This window comes from Macadamia integrifolia, chromosome 5, assembly GCF_013358625.1.
Source record: "Macadamia integrifolia cultivar HAES 741 chromosome 5, SCU_Mint_v3, whole genome shotgun sequence".
Lineage (NCBI taxonomy): Eukaryota > Viridiplantae > Streptophyta > Magnoliopsida > Proteales > Proteaceae > Macadamia > Macadamia integrifolia.
In genome coordinates this window covers 6,199,802-6,226,416 of record NC_056561.1, presented here as the reverse complement: position 1 = coordinate 6,226,416, position 26,615 = coordinate 6,199,802, and the positions used below count along the sequence as shown (strand labels likewise).

General features: G+C 37.2%; 3 protein-coding genes, 1 long non-coding RNA gene, 1 other non-coding gene and 1 pseudogene across 11 annotated transcripts in view; 5 read left to right on the top strand and 1 right to left on the bottom strand.

Moving 5' to 3' along the window:
* LOC122079816 (pentatricopeptide repeat-containing protein At1g71490) overlaps positions 1-4,426 on the top strand; it is a 6,083-nt gene extending 1,657 nt beyond the window's left edge. For 4 of the 7 annotated variants that reach the window (XM_042646548.1, XM_042646546.1, XM_042646545.1 and 1 more), the window contains one exon: positions 94-3,304. In XM_042646548.1, coding sequence (XP_042502482.1) covers positions 118-2,400 — 2,283 coding nt within the window. In that variant the 5' untranslated portion in view covers positions 94-117 and the 3' untranslated portion in view covers positions 2,401-3,304. Of the gene's footprint in view, positions 1-93; positions 3,305-4,250 lie in introns of those variants that run through there. The other 3 variants (XR_006140539.1, XR_006140537.1, XR_006140538.1) reach the window with 3 other exon arrangements.
* A 2,665-nt stretch (positions 4,427-7,091) lies between these two features.
* LOC122079545 (protein transport protein Sec61 subunit beta-like) lies at positions 7,092-10,590 on the bottom strand. Its single transcript, XM_042646092.1, has 2 exons — positions 10,433-10,590; positions 7,092-7,509 (listed from the first exon to the last, which is right to left on the bottom strand). Exon 2 carries the CDS (start codon positions 7,487-7,489, stop codon positions 7,232-7,234), a length of 258 nt encoding a protein of 85 aa, XP_042502026.1. The 5' UTR covers positions 7,490-7,509; positions 10,433-10,590; the 3' UTR covers positions 7,092-7,231.
* Positions 10,591-10,782: 192 nt separating this feature from the next.
* On the top strand, positions 10,783-10,863 carry TRNAL-AAG. The gene has a single exon. It is a non-coding gene; the product is annotated as a tRNA-Leu (tRNA).
* A 2,644-nt stretch (positions 10,864-13,507) lies between these two features.
* Positions 13,508-17,117, top strand: LOC122079544 (phytoene synthase 2, chloroplastic-like). The gene is made up of 6 exons (XM_042646090.1): positions 13,508-14,433; positions 14,551-14,601; positions 15,275-15,447; positions 15,537-15,772; positions 15,973-16,165; positions 16,580-17,117. The coding sequence occupies exons 1-6, from the start codon at positions 14,037-14,039 to the stop codon at positions 16,757-16,759; spliced, it is 1,230 nt and encodes a 409-aa protein (XP_042502024.1). The 5' UTR covers positions 13,508-14,036; the 3' UTR covers positions 16,760-17,117.
* A 2,068-nt stretch (positions 17,118-19,185) lies between these two features.
* Positions 19,186-20,282, top strand: LOC122079137. Its single transcript, XR_006140282.1, has 2 exons — positions 19,186-19,361; positions 19,714-20,282. It is a non-coding gene; the product is annotated as an uncharacterized LOC122079137 (long non-coding RNA).
* A 4,908-nt stretch (positions 20,283-25,190) lies between these two features.
* On the top strand, positions 25,191-26,597 carry LOC122079968 (annotated as a pseudogene).
* The last annotated feature ends 18 nt before the right edge of the window (positions 26,598-26,615 follow it).

Genomic DNA, 26,615 nt, shown 5'->3' with positions numbered 1-26,615 from the left:
TTTTTTTTTTTTTTTGCTCTCTCTCTCTCTCTCTTTGAATTGCTATTAAGATGCAAATGTGTTTGAGAGAAAAATTTTAATATTCTTGAACAGGGAAGAGTGGAAGATATTATTTGAATGCAATCCAAAGGAAAGCACATTCAAGCATGTTATGGTACCAGAGGCTGTAGAAGGAAACCTAAATTAATGTTCAAATCATCTTCTGTTCTTTCAAGAACCCTTTCCAAGTCATATTTTCAAAAGTTCATCCCTACATCATGGAAACGAAATCTCCAAAACAGTCTCCCACATACTCCATATGAATGTGAAGAACCTGTCACAGATTCTAAATCTTTACCAAAAGATCCCCCTACAAAAGCGGAAACTCTCATAGATTCTCTTCAGTCATCCCTCAGGACCTTTACAAGCCAAGGCCAATTACACCACGGCTTTAAGGTCTTCTCGATCATCCAGTTCCATGCTGCTTCTTCCAATTCTTTTGATCTTGTAGTACACCCAATCTCCTTGCTCCTCTCATTATGCATCACCCTTAAATCACTTCCACAAGGAAAACAACTTCATTCTCACATTATCTCATTGGGTCTTGTACAGAGTCCTGTTTTGGTTCCCAAACTTGTCACCTTTTATTCAACCTTTAATTTCCTTAATGATGCTCGTTCTATAACTGATAATTCCAATATTTGGCATGCTTTGCCATGGAATATTTTGATCTCTGTGTATGTTAAGAAGGGGTTGTATAGTGATGCAATCTCTTCTTATAAACAAATGGTCAACATGGGGGTCAAACCTGATAATTTTACATATCCTTCTGTGCTGAAGGCTTGTGGTGAAGCATTTGATCTAGTTTTTGGAAGGGAGATTCATTGGTCGGTTGAAGCTAGCCATCTCGAGTGGAGCTTGGTTGTTCAAAATGCTCTGATTTCTATGTATATCAAGTGTGGCGAAGTTGGTATTGCACGTTCATTGTTTGACAAAATGCCAGAAAGGGATGTTATTACTTGGAACACAATGATCTCTGGTTATGCTTCCAGAGGAATGTGGGTGGAGGCCTTTGAACTTTTTGAGAGGATGCGAGATGGAGATATTGAAGTGAATATAGTAACTTGGAATACCATAGCTGGTGGTTGTCTTCAGATGTCAAACTCTAAGGGAGCACTTGATTTGATCTCACAAATGAGAAATCATGGGGTTTGTTTAGATATTGTCTCAACACTTATTGGATTGGGTGCATGTTCTCGAATTGGATGTATAAAACTGGGGAAGGAGATTCACAGTTCTGCTATCCGTAGCTGTTGTGAAGAGGTCGAGAGTGTTAAAAATGCACTGATCACCATGTATTCAAGGTGTAAGGACCTGAGACATGCTCATGTCTTGTTCCGGTTGACCAAAACTAAGACTATAGTTACATGGAATTCCATGATCGCTGGTTACAGCAGCTCAGATCTATCTGAGGAAGCCTCCTTTATATTTAGGGAGATGTTAATATCTGGGTTTGTGCCAAATTATGTGACCATTGCAAGTATTCTTCCTCTTTGTGCTCGAGTGGCAAACTTGCAACATGGAAAAGAGCTCCACTGTTACATACTGAGGCATGGAGGATTTAAGGATTATTTGCTAGTATGGAATTCTCTTGTGGACATGTACTCAAAATCTGGAAAAATCTCAGAAGCTCAAAAGGTGTTTGAGTTGATGAGCAAGAGGGATGAAGTCACATATACTTCTTTGATCGCTGGATATGGGAGTCAAGGGGAAGGGCAAGTTGCACTGAAACTATTTGAGGAGATGAACATGTCTAGGATCAAACCAGATCATATAACAATGGTAGCTATTCTGTCAGCTTGTAGCCATTCAGGTCTTGTGTCCGAAGGACAAATGATCTTTGAGAAGATGACCACCTTGTATCGGATAAATCCCCGATTGGAGCATTTTGCTTGCATGGTTGATCTGTTTGGGAGGGCTGGTTTGTTGAGAAAGGCGGTAGAGATCATCACACGGATGCCATTTCGACCAACCCCCCCAATGTGGGCCACACTCATAGGGGCGTGTCATATCCATGGGAACATGGAGATTGGGGAATGGGTGGCTGAGAAATTGTTAGAGATGCAGCCTGATAATGCAGGATACTATGTTTTGATTGCTAACATGTATGCAGCTGCTGGCTGTTGGAGCAAGCTAGCAAAGGTGCGGACATTCATGAGAGACTTGGGAGTGAGAAAGACTCCTGGTTGTGCTTGGATTGATGTGGGCAGTGGATTTTACCCATTTCTAGTTGGGGATAGATCAAACTCACATGCACAAGAGATTTATTCATCATTGGAAGGATTGACTGAGCTTATGAAAGATGCTGGCTATGTTGCCTCCAATAATTTGGATTTATTAGCAAATGAAGACTTTGAGTGAGAGTATGGACAAGAAAACTCATCTGAAGCTCATGCCTATTACAAGGCCTAATACAAATTGTACTTGGGTGCTCCTGTTTGCAATGAACTTGCAATAATACACCTACAAGTGAGATCTCTTAGCAGCACCAGGAGGACAGGTCATTTGAGAACCATTCAACAAACTTCTGTGCATTCTTATTGAAACTGCAAGCAGCTATATGCCATGGGAAGCTGATGTTGAGCATCCTTGTCAAACATTGGATTAAGGGTAAAAGGGAAAGATGTAATCAAGGATAATAAATGTTCAAACTCGAACATGGAAAGCTTGGTGGGACCATATTGGAGTAATGCCTTTCTCTCTCTACCCAGCTCTGCCTATAAGTTCTGATAGAACTACTTGTTTTTAAGCAGTTTTGTAACTCCAGGTAATCTCTCTCTCCACCTAAAGGAACTCAATCTTTGCTCATATGTGGCCCTGATATCTGAGGAGAACAGCAAATCTCCAATGGCCAATACTCGATCTTAGCTTGAGCATTTTCTAATCTGTTGCTGACCTCTCTCTCTTTCCTATTTTTGGTTTCAGACTCATCACAATCTTGAGTTGAATTCATAATCTGTAGCTCAGAGAATTGTTTTGTTGAAGTAGGTGAGAGATTATTTTTGTATGCATTATACTGTGGATTAATTTTATTTAGTATAATAGGGAATTGTAGGTGGGATAATCAATGTTGATGGAATTTGTGTTCTGTTAGTTATTACACGTTTTAATTCTTTTAGAAAGGTTTATATTCCAAATGGATTGTGAACCTTTGTTCCTTTGAGATTTTTATTTTATTTTATCTGATTAGTCTTTGTTGTGTATGCTTTGTATAATGAGTTCTTACATTCTTATATAGAGATGGAGTTTTTGTTTCTTTTGATCAGTACCGTCTTTCCTTTATGCTAGTTCTTGTTGAAGTTCAATGCTTAGTTTCAAACTTGAGTTTGCATTTGTTGTTAACAGTTCTTACAGTTTTTAAAATTTTGCTCTTGCACATTCCATGTTTTTTTTTTGCTATTTCCTCATGAACTGCCCAAGGGGATTTTACTCACGCACACTAGGGGGTAGGGGGGAATTATAGAGAGGGGGGGGGGAATGTTTCAACTAAACTATTCAGATCACCAGCATCCCATTGCGTGTAACAGCCTTTTATTTTGAATTAAAGATTCTTCAGGTGTTCGGTGGCTGAAACAGGTTCCTTGTATCAATGATCTCAAGAAATTTTAAGTGTTGAATCTATCCTCCACTGAATGCAGATAAATCATGAAATTCATTATTTTAGTAGATTTAAGCCTTGGGTTTGGTTTCATATGTGTTGGGCCTTTGGTTCAAGGGTTTTTCATTGTAATAGGTCATTCTAATGAACCTAAACTAAGGTAGGAGATATGACCACAAGATTAGTCAAGTAGGATTATTTTGGTATGACTTTTTTTTTTTGGGGGGGGGGGGGTTGGGGGGTTGGGGGGGTTGAGTCCTTTTTATGTTAACAGTTAGCTAGTCAATCCTGGAATCATTAAGAAGAGTCCAGATATCACTGCAAGTCTATGTTCTGCTTTTAGAGTCCTAGTTTAAGTATCAAATACTAGTCTGTTTTAGCTTTCCATGCACTAGTTTGAGTTCCAAGTCATTGTAGGAGTATTAGAGAGTCATTACAGTAGTATTATGGCTTTTCTCTTCAAGATTTGGCTGTGGATTCGTGTCTGGGCGCAAGAGCCACTTGACCAGGTAGTGTTCTTTTCCACTAGTTTTATTAGATTTTTTTAAAGAAGGTTTTGGATATCTTGGAATTTTACCTTACTGGACCAATGATTCATCATCTTTGTTTGCAGATTACAATGTTCATCTTCATGACAAGTTAATCACACTATTGTAGGGCATTGAATTTTGTCTTGAAATTGTTTTAAGAGTTTCTGGGACAACAGGTAATTGTAATAAGAGAGTTTCTTTGAGCAAAAACTGCAACCAATCACTGCACACTTCAATTGCAACTCATATTGGCATGACCTGTCTTGGTTTTTCCATTTTTTGGTTTGTTACAACTGCTTATCCCAAAAGCTTGAGCCCTCAGGTAAGGGCAACAACAATGTATCAACACACTAACACTCCCCACACATATGCATTGATGCACATATGGCTGGCATATGTTTTATTCTGTCTCTTGATAACCTGGATAAGATCAACAGTGGAGGTAGTAATTCTTATGTATTCTATCTCTTAAAAAATAATAAAAATAAATAAATAAATAAAATCGGCTTGATCTTATGAAGGTGGCAGGCTTGCACGTCAATGCAATAGCAACAGTGTTTTCAGGCAGGCCCTACATTCATTGCATGGCCCACAGTATGCATAAGAAATATGTCATCAGACAATACTCAACTTCCTTCTGATTCAATATGAGCAAACATAGGAACAAAAGGATATCTGGAGAAGATATCAACTAGTTCCATGATTTCTCAACTAAACCAAAATTGATTTTGGAATCAAAAGAGGCTCTGGTGAATTACAGTAGCTTTGTACTGATCTCAAACGATAGATGGCTCAAATTTGTACCGACAAAAATCACAATCTTTAGAAGGTTTCTCTAATACCTTTGAGCATTTGAGTGCTTTACAATCTGGATAAATCAAATCCTTTTTTTATTCTTCACCTTGTGAAGCAGTGGACTGCTGCTCAAGCGGGACCCGTCTATCTCCAACTTAGGTGAACTCGCTTCACCTGACCCTTTATCTCCAAATTTTCACTTTGTGAATCTGCCAACTCTGATTTACATGGGAGTAACCAACACAGAAACTAATATATCAGCTTGGGGGTACTTGTCTTATTGTCCAACACAGACACTAATATATCAGCTTCACGGTGTCTCATTCAATACTGACAATTTGATAATAAGAAACATTTCTCATGCAATCTTTAGGGCACTTATGGACATCAGGCATGCAATAGAGGAAGGATGGAATATTGGCACAATTTGAGTTGATCTGGAAAACCTGTTTTCTGACTGTAAAATCATATCTTGGCCTTTAAGTAAAAATCTTTTTTTTTTTTTTTGTGTCAGGCCCACATCTGATGTGGTCTTAACTATTGAAGGTTAATTTTTAAAACCCCACGCCCTCCCCCCACAACCACACCCCCAACCCCCACCCTCCCCTCCCTCCACCAAAAAAAAAAAAAGACTATTGAGGCTAATAGTCCTATTTTGATGTAACATCTCTTCTTTCTTCTTAATGGAATTTTTTTTCCTATTTGTCAGAAAAAAAAAAAAAACCTTCAAAATTGCAACTCTTAACATTTATTTTCTTTAAATAAAGAGGAAAAAAGAAAGAACTTTTAACTTAATCAACGGTTAAACTACATCTCTTTTCACCATTGGGTAAGCAAAATCAATAAGAAAAGCGAATTGAGTTCTTGAGCACAAATGGCGGTCTTTCTTCAAATAGCTTATATAAGCTATTATCAAAAATATCTGAACGTATTTCGATAGCATGATCTGACCTAGCCGTCATCTACTAAGTGAAGTGAGAAACCCACGTTGAATCAAGAATGGAACCATATTTCACCACATACCACGTTCGAGGAGGCAAGTAAATAGAGCGAATGAATGGTTTCGGCAGTATGATAGCATGATAGCTTTTTTCAATCCAAATCTTCTTGATTGTGTGCTTGGTCTTAGCAGGTCTTTTAGGTTGACTACCCTTTCTGGGGATCTCATCAAAGTAGTCTCATATGCACTTTCTGAGCTGATAGCTGAGGAAAGATGACATGGAGATTGTTTAACCTTTACTTTTAGTAGTTTCCATATGGAAGCCGGTTTCATTTTAATTTCCATTTTCTTCCGCAAGCGCTGCTCCGGGATGAAAAGGATTATAAAACAATTCCTCTAACTTCAACTTTTAACTTGATAGACAATTAAACTACATCTCTTTTTACCATAAGAGGCGTGGCTCAACAACCAACCCATGGTCAACCTTGACCAACTGCAGTCAACTGTCTGAAGAGCATATGCGTATTTTTTTTTTCCCTTGTTTTTTCACGGATTTGATCTCGTGGTCGACCTTGACCATTTCACGGTCGACCCATTCTTTGGAGAGTTGAGGTCCAGATCCAAGGTCTCTAGAACACATCTTTAGCACCTCGCATTCAACCTTGTGGTCCTTCCCTTATGCCTATATGAATAGTACCAGTTATAAACTGGGTGACTTGACCAACTTCCCTAGTGATATTCAAGAGTATTCAAAGCCTCTTCTCTAACCTATATAATTTGAGAGTAGAGTTTGTGTAGACACTGAGGTGCCAAAAACTCAATCCTTTGTTCCTACAGTTCGTGAAGGTAGTAGGAAGCTTGAGCAACCATTCCCATTTCAATGATGGAAGCCAGTGGATATTAGGTTATAAAACTGACGGGTACTTGCATTTTTTTTTTGGGTGGGTTTGAAGCAAAGCGAAACCAACACGTCGTAGGTGCCCACCTAGGTGACCAAAGATGTCAAGGTGTATAGACACCTAAGTGACACCTTGACAACTATGCAAATTAGCTTTACAATTTCAGAAGTGTATGATAAAAAGTAGGATTCATATCAATTCAGGAATTAATCATTTATCTGAATGTAAAAGCAGAACTTGCAGTGATAAGAGAATCAATGGTTCCCACTATCATACTGATACTTGTAAACTGAAAGTAAACCCATATAAAATTTAAGCTCCTGCATCAATCTCACAAAAACAAAACGAAATCCATATGAACTGAAATAGTTTTCCTACCTAACAACTTAAGTTTTAAGTTTACTTTGTATTTGTTACTCTTTAACATCTCTCAAGACCTCCCAGCCTCTCTCGACACAAGGAATAACTTTCCTACCACATGTAGGATGGAAACAAAGGCTATGAACCCGATGCTCATTACAAGCACAACGTTTGGTGAAATCCTGAGCCCTGGGGCATCATCTGTGTAGAACTGGAGCATTGTCCCACTTGCCCCTGCTGCACTGCCACCACCAGTGGTCCTCCGCCTTCGCATGCTCGCAGTTGCTGCTGCACTGCCTCTTGGAGGATTCGCACCATTTGCAACCATATTTATTCAGACCTTGTTTACTGAGAAAATAGAAAGAGGGAGGGGGTGGGGGGCAACACAAAAGAAGTCAAAGCTAAAATTAGTATTCTTACAGTCCATGCTAACAAATCTAAAACAAGACATCATAACTCAGGAATTCCTGTAGGAAGATTATTTAACTTAATATTATTCGATGCAAAGTGATTTGTCACATCAAAAGCAAGCAGCCACCATTAATTATCAAATTTATGTTAAGCAGGTACATTGCCCCGTTGCCATTAGCCCTGAATACAGAAAACCCAATACCCTTACATAGATCTGTGTTACCTCCTCATCCTGATTCATCAACATCCTTAAAGAGTTAAGTTTTCCTCAAAATTGTTGGACTACTCAAAGTTTGTGTTATATAACTTGATCTCCTAGCAACAGTATTAAAATGACCGCAGTTTGTTTATCAAGGTGCTTGAGCTATTTGATAATGAGAAGCTGCATCACCGTATCTTTTTCTCCTTTTCATGCCAAAATTTTGATGATTGTTGGAGTTAGATGGAAGTTTTAGAATGTACTAAGTCTTGAACTTCTTGTTTACTTGTTTAGAATAGTTAGACACTGATAAAATCTCATCAGGTCTGAGAAAGACATGCCCCTTAGTATTCTTTACACACATTTCCAGTCCCCTATCAATTATATATATATATATATATATTTTTTTTTTTTTATGTCTGAACATCTTTCTATCCTCTTTCGAGGTACTTGGAACATGAACTTCCAGACAAATCTCAGACAGATGAAAATTGACAAACCTCTCACTCTTCTTGTATACAAAGTAACACAATCACAACAACAGACCTAGGGGAAACCATTGCCTTTTCTTGCATTACTCCCTTCTGAATAAGCATTCCGTTCCTTATAAACATTCAGATAAATGCTCCGATACTTGAATAAATAAAGGCTCTCACATAATCTGCTGCCTTACTTCCTTGCAAACAAATAAATGAAGGGAAAGTACCATAACATGATTCTAGATGAATGCCATCATAAATTTCGTACATACTGACAGGACAGGACACTCAGAAGAACGTATCATTGAAATAATTTTTGTTCAAGAGCATCACACACACATGATTCATGGATGGAATTCCCCCACTGTTGAAAGCGGTTTAGTCCAACACAGCACTCAATTGAAGTAAAGACAGCACTCAATTGAGATAAAGATGAGAAATCAGTGAACCCAAAAACTTTCACAGAAGCTGAAAACTGAAAAGGCAAAAAAAAAAGCTAACTTTTTCACAGGAGAGATAACAGTGAAGTGAAACCACCAAACAAACACCAAAATTTCTAGATAAAGGCAGCTCAGAACACTGAATCAATCCATACACATCACAACTCATCTATAACTTCAAAGATGGAAAGAGGATCAATTTGGTTCTGTTGATTACAGCCAAGAGATCCACTAAGATGAGACTCAAGCGGAAATAAATGGATTCACTCAAAGTCAGAAGTAATAAAAATCCCAAAAAATTAAATAAATGGATAAGACTTAGGTCTTAGTGTATACAAGTTGTTGAAGTTGAAGAAGCAATATATAGATGGATTATAAAGCTTCAGAAATTTACCATCACCGGAAACATATTTCCATCTTCTAGACACCGAATACTAACTTAATCTCGAATTATAAGACCATATTAAGAATCACATGATGCAAGTAAAGCAAAAAAGTTATGGGGAGTAAAAATGAAATAATAACAATGATGAAAGCAACAGCGACAAAAGTGCATTTCATTACGGGGTTTCAGGAATGAACTTAGTTTCATTATTGTTCTCCACTGTTCATGATAAGAGTTAGTTTTATTATTGTTTGCTATTGTTCATGCTAAGATCTCATGGCTTCACTTTTGTTGCATGTTTCAATGCAAAACCAGGATGTGTCTCCAAATCTGAATTCCTTGAGCCCTGCCCCAAAATGATTTTGACATGACCAGGAATTCCTCAATTGAGCATCATTGTTTAGCTATACATAGGACATAGTATAATTAGGAATGAAATTAAGGAACCCATTCACTGAAGGTTTTGGAACAGTCATGGATGGTATTGGGCACTGATCGAACACAAATCTTTACTTTCGCTTCAAAAATCTCATTCAAAAGACCTTTATACCTTTATATTTCTGGCCACTGTAGTCTATTTCTTAATGAAATTGTCCTCTGTTTCTGAGCAAGCAAGAGAAAAATTCATGTATGTCAGGTCTTCGAATCTTAGGATTTGGACTTTGGAGAGATCTCCTCTCCACCTTTGCCCTTGGTTGGATTCATCAACAGTCATACAAACTGGAGATTATGGCTCCCAACTCCATGGTCCCAATAAACCTTGCATGTACCTAATCCTATGACGCCCAAGCCTCAATTCTAAGGATGCAAATTGCAAATATTCCTCACCAGAGGAAATCAAATGGTATGCATGTGAAATATAATTGCATGAAAAGCAGCACATGCTTTCAAGTAAGAGAGCAAGAGGAACTTTCAGCAATGATGGAAGATCAGAGAAAGAAAAACTCAGAAAAGAAAAATCATAACTGAAGACAAAATCAAAACATAAGATTTAGGTGAAGAAAGTTGCAGAGAAACACATGAATCTCCATCACATCTGTCAAATTATTAGAGTTAATGGAATAGAAAAAAGAGAAATCTTTAATAAAAATTTAGCCCAGAAATACATGAAATCAAGTGACCCTTTTATGCAGACCAATCCATCCATCCATCCAAACAAAAACCACCAAAACCACAACAAGCATCTGGATCAAGGAATTTCCATGGAAATACACATAACCATCATCCGGATTTCAAGGAATTTGCTTTACCCACTCCAGATCAAGACTGCCCCTTATAGACTCAATTCAATAAATCAAGCAATTCATAACGAACACAACAAGAAAAATTATTCATCGAAAAAAAAAAAAAAAAGTACCTGTAGGATCAAAGAGTACTCGCTCGTTGGAGGGTTAGGGTTTGAGCGCTGCGATCTCTCGGATCTTTCTCTTCTTCGTTTCTTACCTGCAACTTCGTTACCTTCGCTGCGTTACAGGCATATATACGGGAACGTGATCACATGAGGAATGAAACTGCGTTGCACTTCGTGCAATCGGATTGGGATCCACGTTGGGACCCAGTTAGCATTTAGTCCAATCCAACTGTCAAAAAATCTAATAAAGAGTCAAGAATCGAGACTTAAGAGTCGTTGCAAGTCGGTTGTGCTTTAGGTAGCGTCATCCGTATATTTGTATAAAATATAAAAAAAAATGTTACCCATCACACCTTGTTGATATGGCCGAGTTGGTCTAAGGCGCCAGATTAAGGTTCTGGTCCGAAAGGGCGTGGGTTCAAATCCCACTGTCAACAAAAATTTTTTTTTTGAACAGAACCAAACCACTCATTTTTCAGTTTCATCTAAAAAATTTTTAGGTGACATTTCATCTAAACCACCATTCCAACTTTCAAGTACTGAAATTTCATGCTTCAAGGCTTAAGATTTCTAATGGAAGTAGACAAAGAAGGAGAAGAAGAATAAATGATGGTTTTAGTGGATGGTTAGAGTTTCATGTACGAATCAAGGTCATCAGCAGTGGTGTGAAAATCGTCTGCAACCGTTGCATTGGTGCAATGAACATCGGATGGCTAAGGGGGTGTTTGGTTCGGTAAATCTTTGGAATGATATTCTTTAGAATGATAATTCTTAATTCTTGGAGCTGTTTGGTTCCACTAGATTGATCCTCATAAGTGAGCATCCTACTTTGCATGAATGACCATATTACAAAGGATGTGTTCCAAATATGATTTTACCTCAACACTTAAACTCAGATTTGAGCAACCTTTTTACCACCTAATATAAAAGGAGAAAGCGAAAAGAAGTTCTTTACGGAAGCCAATATCTCAATCCGCGAGAAACATGTACTAAGCTCAAGGTGGGGGTGTCAATTCCTAAACCGAACCGATAAAACCAGCCGGACCAAACCGATAACAACATGGACCAAACCGAACTGAAGCCTTATTGATTTGGTTCGGTTTGGAGTATTGCAACCCCAAAACTAAACCGGACCGCACCGAAAATCGGATGAACCCGAAACCAAACCGAAACCGGCTCAAAACCCAGACCGAAACTGAAATCAAACCGGTAAGAAACTGAAACACTCCAAAATTCATTAAAAAAAATCAAAATTTGCATAGTTTTGTATACATTTGTATGGAAAGTCGAATCCAAACTGGACCAAAAACCAAAACCAACCCGGTTACAAATCGATTTAAGAAACCGAAGACAAACTGAAACCAAACCGCACTGAAACCAAAACCAAACCGAAATCGGAATTTCCTTATTGGTTTGGTTTCGGTTTCAGCTTTCCCACACCGAAACAGACTCAACCCGAACCGAAACCGAGCCGGACTGACCGATTGACACCCCTACCTCAAGGCAACTAAACGATTTTTCAGAAAGAAACATAATTCAGAAGAATGTCTATCGAAAGATTGACATTCATATCCGATATATACACCATTTGATTTACCGAACCAAACACCCCCTAAGAACTTCTTGGGGCATGTGTCCAGATGCTCTCAACCGTTCGATGTTCACTGCTTCTCACTGCTCACTGAATGTGGACTCTCAACATTGTACCAAGGGAAATCCCTTTTCCTTTTTTTTTTTTAATTAATTCTTGTCATGCACCAAAATGCAATGCATTTGGCAACAAGAAAGAGAGAGAGAGAGATTACAAAATTATGTTTTTGGGAAAGCAATATTTCTGTTGGGCAAAATAGTCACAACATGAGGAATAGCTAAGGGTTGGCAACATGGTGGCAATCTTAGCCGTCGAAATTGTATCAGTCTAATCTTCATAGGCCAATAGGGGTTAGCGTTCCAACTCAAGAACCGGCGGCCAAGGGTGGAAGCTGAAAGGGACCGCATTGGCAGCCACCAGTCCACCACCATGTCAAGCGGACCTTCCTCTATGAACATATCTAAAGCAAAACCAAAACCAAAACCAAAATTAAGACCACGAAAATTGTGTTTCTTTTTCATTGTTTGTCAGTCCCCAGAAGTTTGAGGCCAACTTGTTTGCATAGTTTTGGAGTCTTCTATTTCAAGGTGCTGTCACACTACAAAACAAATGCTGGATATTTATTTCGAAAAGATATCATTTCTAGTTGAATGGCAAATATTTTTGAGTTAAACAATTATGATAGATCCACGAATTAAAAGTAGCCTATTAAACAATGTTATAATAATTAAAGGACAAAATTTTTCTGAGCTACGCAATGAATTCATCGTATGGTTTCAACCGAGGAGACCCATGCACGCATCCTCTACCATATTCTTTTATGGTGAGAGGGTTCTCATCCAATTGCCATATCTATTCCAAAACCATATCACAAGTTCATAGGTCTTCTTGCTTTAATAGCTCATATTGATTTCTTTCATTAATACCATCATTATTCAGTACTTAGGGCCCGTTTGATAACGTTTCTGCGTTTCTGTTTCAAGAAACGGCAGAAACATAAATTTTCATTTCTAGAAATAGAAACAGAATTGAAGGTGTTTGATAGTCATGTTTCTGAAAGTCTATAGTAACCAGTGAAAAAAATGGCCACGAGTCGTTTTTTCAATTTCCATTTCTGAAAACAAGTGAAACGAAACAGTTTTATCAAATGTTTTTTGCTTCGTTTATAGATAAAACGCATTTCTTGAAATGTTATCAAACGGGCCCTTAATCTCACTCTAATCCTCAAGAAATCAATAAATAGTTTTGGTAGGAGTAAAGGACCCCAGCAATGACAACAAAAGCCCCACTACTTGAACATTAAAAGACAGAAAAACAGAAGGGCCAATGTACTTGCCCATTATAGAGATGGAGACTCGCAGCCATGGAAACCCCAACGACAAGGACTTCATATTCTGCTGAAGACAGATAAGAAAAATCAAAATTTAACAGGAAACAGAAACACAAGTGAATATTTTAAGGGTATACTTGTTTTTTTATTGGCTAGAATCTAAAGGGTATACTCACCTAAGCTTTTCTGGGGAAAGGCAATCAAGAATACATTTTTGGGTTTTTATTGCTTTAGTTTTCTTAAAATCTAGTCTTCTTATGAAGAAGGTTAGTTGTAGAGAATTCTTAATCAAAAAGCTTCCTTTTCTTACATAGAGAAAGGCCAGGCCAGTGGTACAGAACTCTGCACCAATCTTGGTTTTTTCTTTTCTTTTGTTGAGGCTTTGGGTAGATTTCTCTCTCATAGGTTTCTGTGAATCTGTTATTCTCTTAAGGGGGCTCCTCTTTTCTTCTTCTCTCAACTTGATTGAGTGTTTTATTCTTAGTAAAATGCTCGCTACACTGTTCAATCAAATAAGTTAGGGATGCAATAATTGGGTCTTTTTTAATTTGTTGTGTAAACACTGGTTACACACTGTTCTATATCTGGTTACACACTGTTCTATATCATGAGTTAGGAAATGAAGAGGAAAATAAGCTCCAAGAACAGTTAAGAGCATCAGAAGTTGAAGTCTTGGAAATATTTGAAGTATGTCTTCTCTGTTGTCAAGTGTTGTAACAACAGAGGGAAGCTGGTTTCATGTTTCAAGGTCCATAACCAGAGCTGAGTGTTCAAGAGTTAATAGGAGACTAAAAGTCAAGAAATCAAAGTTGAATTCTTGTTTGGGTGGGTTAAAGAATACAGGGAACTACCCTGTTTTCTCAAGCTTGGTTGCAAACTCTGCTGAAGAAGTTGCAATCTCATCAGAGCAGAAGGTTTATGGTATGGTTCTAAAGCAGATAGCTTTGGTTAACAAACAGTTGCAGTCTAAACAAGTCCTTGATGTGAAACCAGACATAGTTGTTCCTGGAACTCTCAGTTTGTTGGATGAAGCATATGAACGATGTCGACAAGTCTGTGCTGTGCATTCCAAGACATATTACTTGGGTTAGCCTTATTGTTTAACTTGCAGGATTTCATTTTGAGGTTCCCTTTGGAAAACTTTTGAACCAGAGAAAATGGCATCTTAATGGAGTTAGTTTCTTGTTTGGTTATTTGTTACAGGGACTTTGCTCATGACCCCGGAAAGGCAAAAAGCTCTCTGGGCAATCTCTAGTGAGTACTTTCTACCTATAATCTGGCATTCTATGGCTGTAGATCATTTCATAAACCTTGCAACAAGATTGTAACTTTCAGGATCTTATTCACATTAGGCTCCTAACTTTCCCATCTTCCATTGTTTAGACCTTGTAACAAGGGATGTTTGTGTATATTGGTAGCAGACTAGTGGGTCCAAAAAATTTGTTTTGTTGATTTTGGCTATGGTGATGGTCCAAAATGTCCTCCATTTCCTACCTTTTAGAAAAAAACAAAATCACATAAGCAAAATACAAAGAGCAAAGACTGAGGAAGGGAGAAATCCAGAAGGAGTTTGAGCATTCTTTGGTCAATCACTTTGCTTGAGCCTTTGAGTAAAGTGAGAAATAACAGGGTTAAGCAGAGTTGGGAGTGGCCCCGATTCAAGACAAGCTTCGAGGATATCGCTTACGGTGATATGGCCATGTTCAAAGGAGGCGTTGGGAAGTCTCAAAGCTTAAACCAATCATTTTGGGGAAGTAATTTGATGTATGCTAGTTTCTTTGGATGGATGGCACTATATTTGTTAACCAAATATGTTTTCATACTAGAAAGACAGGGAAAGGTTAAGTTGATTAGTTTCATAGTATCTGTAATGTGAAATCTGAAGTTGCCTTATTCATTCAGTTCTTGTGAATTCCTCTTTGTTCAGTGTGGTGCAGGAGAACAGATGAACTTGTTGATGGGCCCAATGCTTCACATATCCCACTGACTGCTTTAGACAGTTGGGAATCAAGATTGGAGGATATTTTTGCTGGTCATCCATTTGATATACTGGATGCAGCTTTGTTTGATACAGTTTCAAAGTTTCCTCTTGACATTCAGGTTAGCAGGACACAGCTCCTATTTTTCCTACTAGCAAAGCCTTCGATCTTCGTGCGCTAATTATCCAACGATCGTCTCTTATTTTCCAGCCATTCAAAGACATGATTGAAGGTATGAGGATGGACCTTTGGAAGTCTAGATACAAGAACTTTGATGAACTCTATCTTTACTGTTACTATGTAGCTGGGACTGTTGGATTAGTGAGTGTTCCAGTTGTGGGCATTGATCCTAAATCACAAGCAACAACAGAAACTGTGTATAATGCTGCCTTGGCATTAGGATTTGCAAATCAGCTAACCAACATTCTCAGGGATGTTGGAGAAGAGTAAGTATGAACTTGTAGAAATTTCTTTTCCTGCTAATGTCTGATTCTTAAGATTATTCCAAGAAGCATTGTAACTTTACTTCTGTCCCTAAAATTAGTTTACGTGATTACCATCTGATAAATTTAACTTGCTGATTCAATGGCTCGTCGAAGAACCACCTGATCTTTTATAATAATTCTTACAAGTTTCCTTGCTTCAGTGCAAGAAGAGGGAGAGTCTATCTACCACAAGATGAACTATCACAGGCAGGGCTTTCAGATGAGGACATATTTGCAGGGAAGGTAACAGGCAAATGGAGGAATTTCATGAAAATTCAGATCAAGAGGGCAAGAATGTACTTTGAAGAAGCAGAGAAGGGAGTAAACGAGCTCAGCTCTGCAAGCAGATGGCCGGTAAGATCAAATATTTTGAAATATATATATGTACTATGGTACTGTTTAGCAAGCTGCTTTTTTTTTTTTTTTTTTTTTTTTTCTTTTTAAGAAAGTGTTGGGGGTTTTTTGTGTTAGGGTTTTTGGGTGATTTTTTTTTCCACGAGTTTGGTATTCTTGAGAGAGATCTCTTTTATAACTTTTATTCCAACATAGTGAATCATCTTCTTCTTCAACCAAGGACGTAGCATACCAGATTGGTGTGTGAACCTCGTTAGATTCTCCGTCTCGTATGATTCTGTGTTTGTTTTTTTCGTATTTGTTGATGTTTGTTCTAACAATATGTTATAAATTTTTAGATGTTTCTTTTTTCTAGTTATCATCAATTCAAAGGAGCTTCATGATCTAAGGAATACATTTTTGATATGGTTGCAGGTGTGGGCTTCTTTACTGTTATACCGTAAAATACTGGATGAAATTGAAGCTAATGACTATGACAACTTCACCAAGAAGGCATATGTTAGCAAAGCAAAGAAGATATTGGCATTGCCTGTTGCATTTGCCAGATCGATTTCTGGCCCATCAGAAGCTGCATCCATTCCAGCAAAAGGATGATTATGATTGAGAGCACAAAGAAATCAGATTAATCTAATCTTGTATAGTTTTAGTACGGGAGAAGGAAGAAAGGCTTCTGGAAAACTTGCATTGTTTTCTGAATGTAACAGGACTCGACAACAACAACAAAAACCATAACCTCATCCCATCTAAATGGGGTTCACTATCTGGATCCAATATAGATATAAAAATATAAAGAGGTTACATAAGGGAAATAAGATGTGAAAGCAGTAGTCGTAGAAGCATCATAAGAATATCCCTTACAAGGGGTTGGCTACATGGGTACTTGTCTTCCACAAAACTCTATCAGTGGTCATATTAGAATTGAATCTTACCAATTGCATATCTTTTCTTATTACTTCGTTAATAGGCAATCTAGGCATGCCCTTACCTCTTCCGGTTCCAATCAAATGAATCTGATTACTCTTCTTTACTGGGGCATTCAAAGGTTGCGGTTGAACGTGGTCGAACCACCTCAACCAACTTTCGCGGAGCTTGTCTTGGATTGATGCAACTCCTAAATCGCTTATAATGCAATCATTCCTTACTCAATGATTCTTAATACCAAACGTTGGATTTCCTTTGCCATCAACGCCTTTGCAACTCACCTTCGTGCCAACCAAGCGTCGTATTGTGGTATGGCCAAGGATCCAGTGGCATTGCCCACCTTCTTTGGGCCAGTGGCTTTGCAGTCTTTGCCCCAGGTTTTGGTTTTTCTCAAAATGTTTCATGGTGTTCTGGATTTCTGATAAAAGAGAAGTTATCAGAGAATGATGATTGAATGGTCTTTAGGGCTTACCAAATGCTTTTGTTGTAGAGTTAAGATTTGGATTGAAACACAATTGCAAAATTCTACAATGAAGTAGAGTGGAAAATTTTAGTTACTATACCTAATTTGATGTCAATGTCCAATGTAGATAAGCTATAAGGGGGTGTTTGGTTCGGTAAATCTTTGGGATGACATTCTTTAGAATGATAATTCTTAATTTTTGGAGTTGTTTGGTTCCACTAGGATGACCGTCATAAGTGAGCATCCTACTTCCCATGAATGACCATATTACAAAGGATGTGTTCCAAATCTGAGTTTACCTCAACACTTAAACTCAGATTTGAGCAACATTTTTACCACCTAGTATAAAAGGAGAAAGCGGAAAGACGTTCTCTACAAAAACCAATATCTCAACTCAGGAAAAACATGCACTAGCCTTAAGGTAACCAAACGATTTTTCAAAAAGAAACATAATTCAAAAGAATGTCTATCAAAAGATTGACATTCATATCCGATACATACACCATTTGATTTACCGAACCAAACACCCCCTAATATTAGTGGCCAAGAAAATTATTGGGGTGTCAAATATTAGTGAGGCCTAATTGGATTACTCCACTTTAAGACCTTGCACCATGATTGATCCATTTAACTAATTGGTCTTCATATGGCAGACATCGTCCTACTTATAAATGGGATCGATTAGTTTCAAAATCAATACATCATTAACCGACATATCAGATACTAATTCTTAAATTCTTGTTCAAAAAAATGTTAAAGCAACAAGATAAGCATCGTTTCTTTTGCTAATGAGGAACCCTCAAACCTACTCAATTTCATAGTTTATAGTTTATACTCAAAAAAGTAGAAATTGAGGGGCCACCATAGCAGAGAGACATGGTGATCACCATGAACGGCGGCTTGTACTTAATTATGTGACAGTAGACGACAATTGCGGCAATTGCCTCAACCTACTTTCGCTACTCCTCAATGCACATATATAAGCATTAATACATTTTCAATGAACCGTTGGATGATGTGGCATCATCTCACAACACCATGACGTCATACGTTGTCGGTGATAATTATTTGGCGGTGATTTTACGATTAATAGATCGGTCCCACTTTTCAACTACTATCTCCTCCATCTGATCAACCCAGATGCATTTTACTGCACCGAATCCAACCGGGTATTTTATTACTTTTTTTTTTTTTAAACCGATACGATATTAATATGATATCAGCACGGATCAAAATTTTCTTACAAAAATGGTTTTTTTTTTTTTTCTTTTTCCTTGTTCATATCATTTCACCGATACGATATCGATGGTTAGGATACCGATAATCGGGGGATCCGGTACATAGAACTTGATTAATTGGATTACTCCACTTTTTCTATGCCGTTTCGATCCATTAGATAACAGTTCCAACATTTAAGTGGTTCATTACAAACCCAATGGCCAACCACTGCATGGGTTCAAAAGTTGAAAGTCCCACCGTAACTTTAAATGGATCCAGGTTAAAGAATCCTCACTTTGGCCCACATAACTTTGTGACTGTCCCAATCAACACTCCATGCGGTGACAGTAGGGACCATTAGTTTGGTTAAGCATGAATGAGCCAAAAGAGGATCCTGTATAAATTACGGATGAGATGGTATCAGCCTTCCTCATCCTTTCTTAGTCTTCTCTTCATCAAAGAAAGCATTTCTTCAGAAAAAAATGGGCTCAAGGACTCTCCTTCTCTTAGGTCTGGCATTGGCTCTTGTTCTACTTATCTCTTCAGAGGTGGCAGCTAGAGACTTAGATGAGACTTCCACTACGATGATAACAAGTAAGCCTTAATTTTTATTCCTCATTATTGTTGGATTTAATTCGATTCATTTCTTGAGCGGTGATTACCAAGGTCTTGCCCATGGTTACCTAAGCAATTACCACGTATCCAAGCAATGATCCAATAGTTCTGGGCATCTCTTTCTCTGCGCCTCTCTCCAAGCATTGGATCATCGTCTGAACATGTGGCGCTCACCCAGATAACTATGAACCGACTTGAACGATCATCGCTAAGGAGAGGTTTTCCTTTATTATGGTTTCCTCTCTACTGACCAAATAAATAAATTAAAAAAAAATTAAAATTCTTTCACCTTTGACACTCACTGGCTTGTCTTGTATCTATAATCATGCAGAGCAAAAGGCTACAAAGATGAATGGGGTTGATGATGCCAAGTACCAAGGACTCCCAGCTATAGATTTTTCACCATTTTCCAGAGTGCCAATAAGTGTAGGATTTCCACCATTACCAAGAGTGCCAAGTAGTGTGCCACTATTTGGTTGTCCAAAGGGTTGCTGTGCTCAAGTTGGCCCGGTTTGCCTAGACTGTTGCTAATACCCTACAGATGGTGCAGGGTGTTCATGACTGAAACCAAAATTTACTACTGATTGTGCTCTATATCTATCTCTATATAAAGTATATATGTGTATAGCTTTGTCTTTGCCCACCCATGAGGTAGCCCATGCACTCATGCAATTAGCTTAGCTTAATAAGTCTGGCCCTAGACTTACTTTGTAGTTGGGGTTTCTAATGCTATGTGTAGTTGTGGTTTTTATGTTTCTTGTATTCATGTGGCCATATCTCTAAAAATGGGACCTAGATCTTTCCTTTGTAGCCCATAATAAGTAGCTCCCAATATCTAGGGGTTTACCGTACAATTTTACAAATAAGTGAATATATTTATGAGATTTTCTTATTGATATCCTTTGAGGTGTCAAATAATTTGTTTTTTTTTTTTTTTTTGATCTATAAATACAACACATTTTTACTTTCAGTGAAGGAAAAATCCTGTTATTTTTCATGTATATTCGAAAAAATATACAAGACAATGATATAATGGTAAGTCACTTTCAAATAATTTAAAAAATCATTTTTTACCACTAATTTAAAGAATTTTTTGGAGTAAAATGAGAGAAAATCAAAAGAAATTTACATGCTTTAAACACAGCGACAACGGATTACATTATAATGAAATTATTGCCTATTGCTTGTCACATTCTCCAACTTTCTAGTTTGATATGACGGCCTTCAGTTTTAGTAGAAAATTATTAGGAATAATCTCACGATTAACTTTGGGACTTTGAATGACTTCATGTACCAAATGAGCTTCTCTATTTAATAATTTAAATTTTTTGCATTGGACACTTGAAGTTTTCAACATCCTATAAGAGCCACTACATTCACCATGTTAAAGATACATTTGTATGTAACTACCCAAAAGAAGATCATGTTAAGGATACATTTGTATGCAATTATCAAAAAACAGGTGAAATGTGTCATGTGTATTGCTACCAAAAAAGGGACAACAAGGAAGGGGAGTGTAGGGATAATCCCAAAAAATAATTCTTGGACCTTTGGAGACTTAATATAGCAAATGATCTCTCTACTTAATAGATTAAACTTTTGAATTAAACACTATAAAATGTACAATCGAAAGATAAACCTCATAAATCAAAACAAAAGGGCATCAAATTTACTTGAGTGTATTTCATAAATATATTTATTATCTGAACAAGCGACTTCTTCCTAGGACTTAGGCGAGCATTCTATTGTGACTGCTGATAGCCACTACCACCACACTAGAGGGGCTTCCCCTATTTGGATAGTTTTGGACTTGGGAAGTTGGAGTTTTTGGACACGGCAGTTATGTGAATCTGTCTTAAGATGTAGGTGAAAGTAAAAGGAGGAGATTAGAATTCCCAAGAAAAGTATGCAGTTACGATCATTACATAGATGTATAGTTGTATACATAAATTGGGAAAAAAAATTACATTTAAAGGGCAACCAAACAGTTATTCGGGGGGATTCTGGGTGTTTCCCAAAGACAGTCATGATAGTTAAACAATTTTCAGAGAGAATCACCATATAGATCAATCAGTACAAACTAAACAGTTATTTTGTCAAGAATACGATTCCAAAGGAACCACATTCTATGGAATTACATTCTTTTAAGATATATGTCTCCATAGAATCAAGTAATCAAACTTGCCCTTATTAACTCATTCAAGAATATTACTTGGTACAAGAGATCCATTAATCCATTCTTGCCTTAGCTAGACTTGAGAGAGAAGTTTTGGACAATCAAATGTCCTCTAGCTTCCTAGAAATCGCAGACGTACAACTTCTTAATTAGATTTTGAATAGGTAAAATATATGCTTGAGAGATTTTTTAAGTAGTATTGTTTATCACTCAAGTTCCATTTGGTTTGTACCGGAAAAAAAAACTCCCATTTGGTTTTTAACAATATTAAGTATATCTGAATTCGATCGTGTATGTCTTGCTAGGAATCATGTGTCACCAACCATTCTTCTTAATTTATACTTAATCAATGGGTCATATTGAGATAGTCCTAGATACATCGGTTGTGAATAATCCAACTATCATGCATAAGAGTCACAAGAGGCCACAAAGAAAGTCTGCACATAAATGGGAGAATTGAGAGAGTCCACATCGGCTATGGATAACCCAACAAGAGACCAACCCATTTCAAGCCAATTGATTTTATAAAAATTTATAGAGCCACCCCCTAGAGAATGCCACAATTATAAGAACGCCCCCTCTGTTTAAGCAAATTAGACTCAGACCTCTTACCATCAGTGATTGTCAAATGAAAAGTTAAAATGATTGTTTTGTCCTATTCACTAAAACTCATGTTTTAACCTAAGTCCTCTTCACCCCTTCCAAACCCGTTATATATCCTTGATACATACTTCTTGAAGTGGACTAAATCTACATGGGATGGACCAACCAATAAAAGAAAGGGGTATAGTAATTAAGCTCTAATAGATAGCCTTAATGCATATGAGAGCTCAATTGGCTGGGGCAATCAAGAATTGTAAAGCATAGCCTATAGAGTGGGTACGTTTCTAAAGTAATCCCACATGGACAGCCAATCAAAAGTGATATAATTCCATTACATTAATGAAATAGAAAGTACAAATGGCAATAGCATAGATAGGGACATTGGGTCATGCATAAAGGTTTTGTATATAGAAGGGCAACAAGGGCATTCATGTAAGGAGGATAGACATAGATAGAGATAGAGAGGGTGCTAGTGTACCCCTTGGCAGCTATGAGAAAAATGTTCTAAATTAATAAGGATTCTGCTAGCATGGAGAGCATAGACCTTCTTTGGCACTCAACTTCTGGAAACATTCAAAAGAAATTCAGATATAAAAGAATGAGAAAGTTTTCCTTCACACATAGACATATGTAATTTTAAAAATTAGTAAATCAGATTAGGAATCAGCTGATTCACATAGGAATTGGCATTGACCAATTTGATCGATTCACACCCATTAACTTTAAATAATAATAGGATTTGATCAATTTTTACTGAATCAAATCAAGAATCAACCAAATTTAATTCGGATGCCAATGTCAAGCTTCAAACCCCTACCCATAAAATACGGTTCACTTATCATCGTAGGGTTTATAAATCCAATAAGATTTTAGTATGTTCCTTTAAATACCCTCCTAATACCCTTTGTGTGCATCTCAAGCCCCCACGATGAATAGATTTATGGGCAGAAAAATCTTGATTAGAAAATAATAGATTTTTTTTTCTTTAAAATAAACTGTATTATTATGTGGTCATGAAGTTCAAAAATTACGAATAATTCTGTAACTTAAATCCAGTCAAGAGGATTTGATTTTTGAAACTCTCTTAAGGAAAAGGTGCCACCCATACGATTTAGATGGGAGATCAAATATGAAATGCGGCCCATAAAAAAAAAATAATAATAATAATTAAAAAAATGGTAAAGCCTAAGAAAGTGCTTTCTTAATCACTTGGGCTGTGGTCTTTGGGAATATCAATGGGATCAATATAATCAGATGATAAAGACATTGTTTGACAATGTTCTATTTCTGCTATTTTTGTGTTTTCTTGTTCCAAAAAATAGAGAAACAACCTAAAAAATGTTTAATAAAATTGTTCTGTTTCTTCCATTTCTAGAAACATAAATTAAAATTTATGTCTATTTATAATTTTAGAAACGATTTTGACGAAACAAGTCAGACTTGTTTTGTTGTTTCTAGAAATGAATTTGAGTGAAAAGAAAAAAAAAAGTGATTGTGCCAATAAATCTCTCAACTATTTCAACTTAAAATGAGAAATAGAACTCCCTCTCTCTTTTGGGCATCTGATGATACTATTGGGTTTTTTAATGGTATTATGTCTACAGAAATCATTTCGAGAAACAGGTTATCAAACATTAAAAAATCTATTTTTATTTCTGAAAATATGAAAATTCGTTTTTATTGTTTTTAGACACAGAAACAATATAAACATTATCAAACGATACCAAAGAGTATTTGATTGATTCAACCCCAAAGGTTTATTAGATTAGATGGTTACGGGAACATATATTTTGGTAGCTAGAATTAAGGCACATGGGTCTTGAAAAATAGGGTAAGACTCCCCTCTCATGGGCACATCAATTTTGGTAGTTAGAGTTATGGACACATGGGTTAGGGAAGACTCCACTAGTCCTCTCTCGATAATAGTTTGATGTCAACACTGGTCAATATGACTTGACAGCTGAACTGATATTAACATGACGACTATGCACCCACTGGCCACAACATATAGACATGAGATATTAATTATAGAAAAATCCATTTTTTTGGGTTTTCTAGAGTCTGTAGAAATGTTTTTTTCTTTTTTTACTAAATCTGTCAAAGGTTAGTAGAAATAAAATTCATGAGATTTTTCCAGGTTTTCTTTATAATCTATCACATTTTACTTCTCATAAGCTTCAGGATGAAAATATTAAATAAATGTGGGGGTAGGATGTCTTGTATTCTGTTGTATACATTTGTAAATTGATTTTAAAGGATTGTTAAGAAATTATAAAAATTGATCCACCTTGTATGTTAACTTTGTTATTAGAGCCTCGGCTAATTAAAGGGCATGATGGGTTCTCGGGGGACGATTTCCTCCTAGGAAAAAATTTTAAGGCTAGCTAGCTATATGGGTATTTTGGTAATGTGTGCTTACGTAGTTAGGTTTTGTTATAAATTTTTTTTAGTTAGGGTTCATTCTTAGGACTACATGGCTATTTCAATGATGTATACTTCTTTCGCTATAAATTTGTTGCAGGGTTCATTCTCTATAATTTGAGAGAGGTGTGCGAACAAGCAGTTGTAACCTTACAACGCCACCCCCTGGAGAATGCCACAATTATAAGAACACCCCTTCTGTTTCACCAAATTAGATTCAGACCCCCTACTGTCAGTCACTGTTAAGAAATATACCTTATATGCTGATGTCAGTAATTATATTTTATTTTAAATACCAAAATACCGTTATTGAAACACATCATTATTTAAAATACCTTTATTGAAACGCATCATCATATACGAACCCACTCCACGGCTCTACATGTCTACGATTGAAGAGGAGCAGAAATTCAAAGTTGCAGTTAGAAGTTCGAACAACCCAAAATGTGCTCATGCCAGGATCGACTCAATGAGAGCTCTCTCTCTCTCTCTCTCTCTCTCTCTCTCTCTCTCTCAATTCCTTGGGAATCGTCGAACTTAAACCCTACTGTAACCCATCATTATGCGTTTCGTCCGCATCCCCCCCTGTCTCATTGTGCTGCTTTATCTCACGCCATTTCAGTTCTTCACTTGCGCTTTCTAAGTTTCCAAAGCTTTGGAAAGTCCCATATAGATATAGAGCTCGAACTGTCGAATAAGCCCAGCAAGCACTAACTGAGTGTCTTTGTTCCACCAGATATTTATCCTTTACCCCGGCTGAGCACATTAGCAAGAACTCCATAGTTTCCCTCTCTGATCTTATCTCAAAGGTTGAATTCTCGACTTCTAATTTTTTTAGGAATTTTCAGAAGTTCCTTAGGTGACATCCCATCGACGAGATTGAGTTCTTCTTCAAGAGGATCGGAATCCCTCCTACAGAATTCAATGGTTTCTTGTCGTGTCACTGTCACGGGTTCTTCTTATTCGATGATGGGAATATTTAGAAGGTCACTCATTTGCTTTCTGCTTTTGGGTTCCCATGGAACATACTTGGAAAGCATTGTAAAGTGGAAATTTTTTCAATATTTGGTGAGACCCCCAGATGCTCTTATTTCTAGACTTGAAGGTTTCAGAGAGTTTGGGTTTGATAATGATTCAATAGCTGGTATATGTTTGGCTTTCCCTTTCGTACTGCGTGCAGAGGATGAATTGGTTGTTCCAATTGATGTGTTTTTTGATGATGTGATTTTTTCTTAATTTTGGTTTGGCTAGCCATGTTGAGTGGAATGTATATTCATGGTGTGAGATTTGCAGGAAAACTAGGGTTTTTATGTCCTAGAATGTGAGATGGGCAAGATGGGAGTACTATTTGGCAGGGTACAAAACATTTTTCTTCAATACTCAGACTCTCAGAGGAGTTTTTGGTGCAAAAGGTAGAATTTTTTTGTTGATTTGATGTGAACAATGCTGATGTAGCTTTGTTGCTTCTCAAGAACCCTATATTCTAAATTATGACTTAGAAAGCCCAGTGATATCGGTGTTGGGTTTTTTGAAACATATTGGATCGAGCAAAGAGCAATTGAATTCTGCCGTTTAGGAGTATCCTTATATTTTGGGCAGGAAAAAGTTGGGAAATTTGCCACATTTGATGAGGCATCAGCAAGAACGATGGATCCATCATCTCTCTCTCTCTCTCTCTCTCTCTCTCTCTCTCTCTCTCTCTCTCTCTCTCTCTCTATACCTGATGTCTAAAGGTGAGAATAGGTAGGGGTGAAGAGGAATTGGGTTAAAATGAGTCTTAGTGAAAAGGGTATAATGGTCATTTTAACTCTTGACTTAACGGTGACTAACGGTAAGGGATCTGAGTCTAATTTGGTAAAACAAAAGGGGTGTTCTTATAATTGTGGCATTCTCCAGGGGTTGACATTGTAAATTACCCATAATCTTTCTACTGCATTGTGTGACTATTTGTTTGCAATTTCCATTCGTTTCTTGCATCATTTTTAAGTTTTCGTTTCAATAATAAGTCATCTTGATGTAAGATTAAAAAGTGT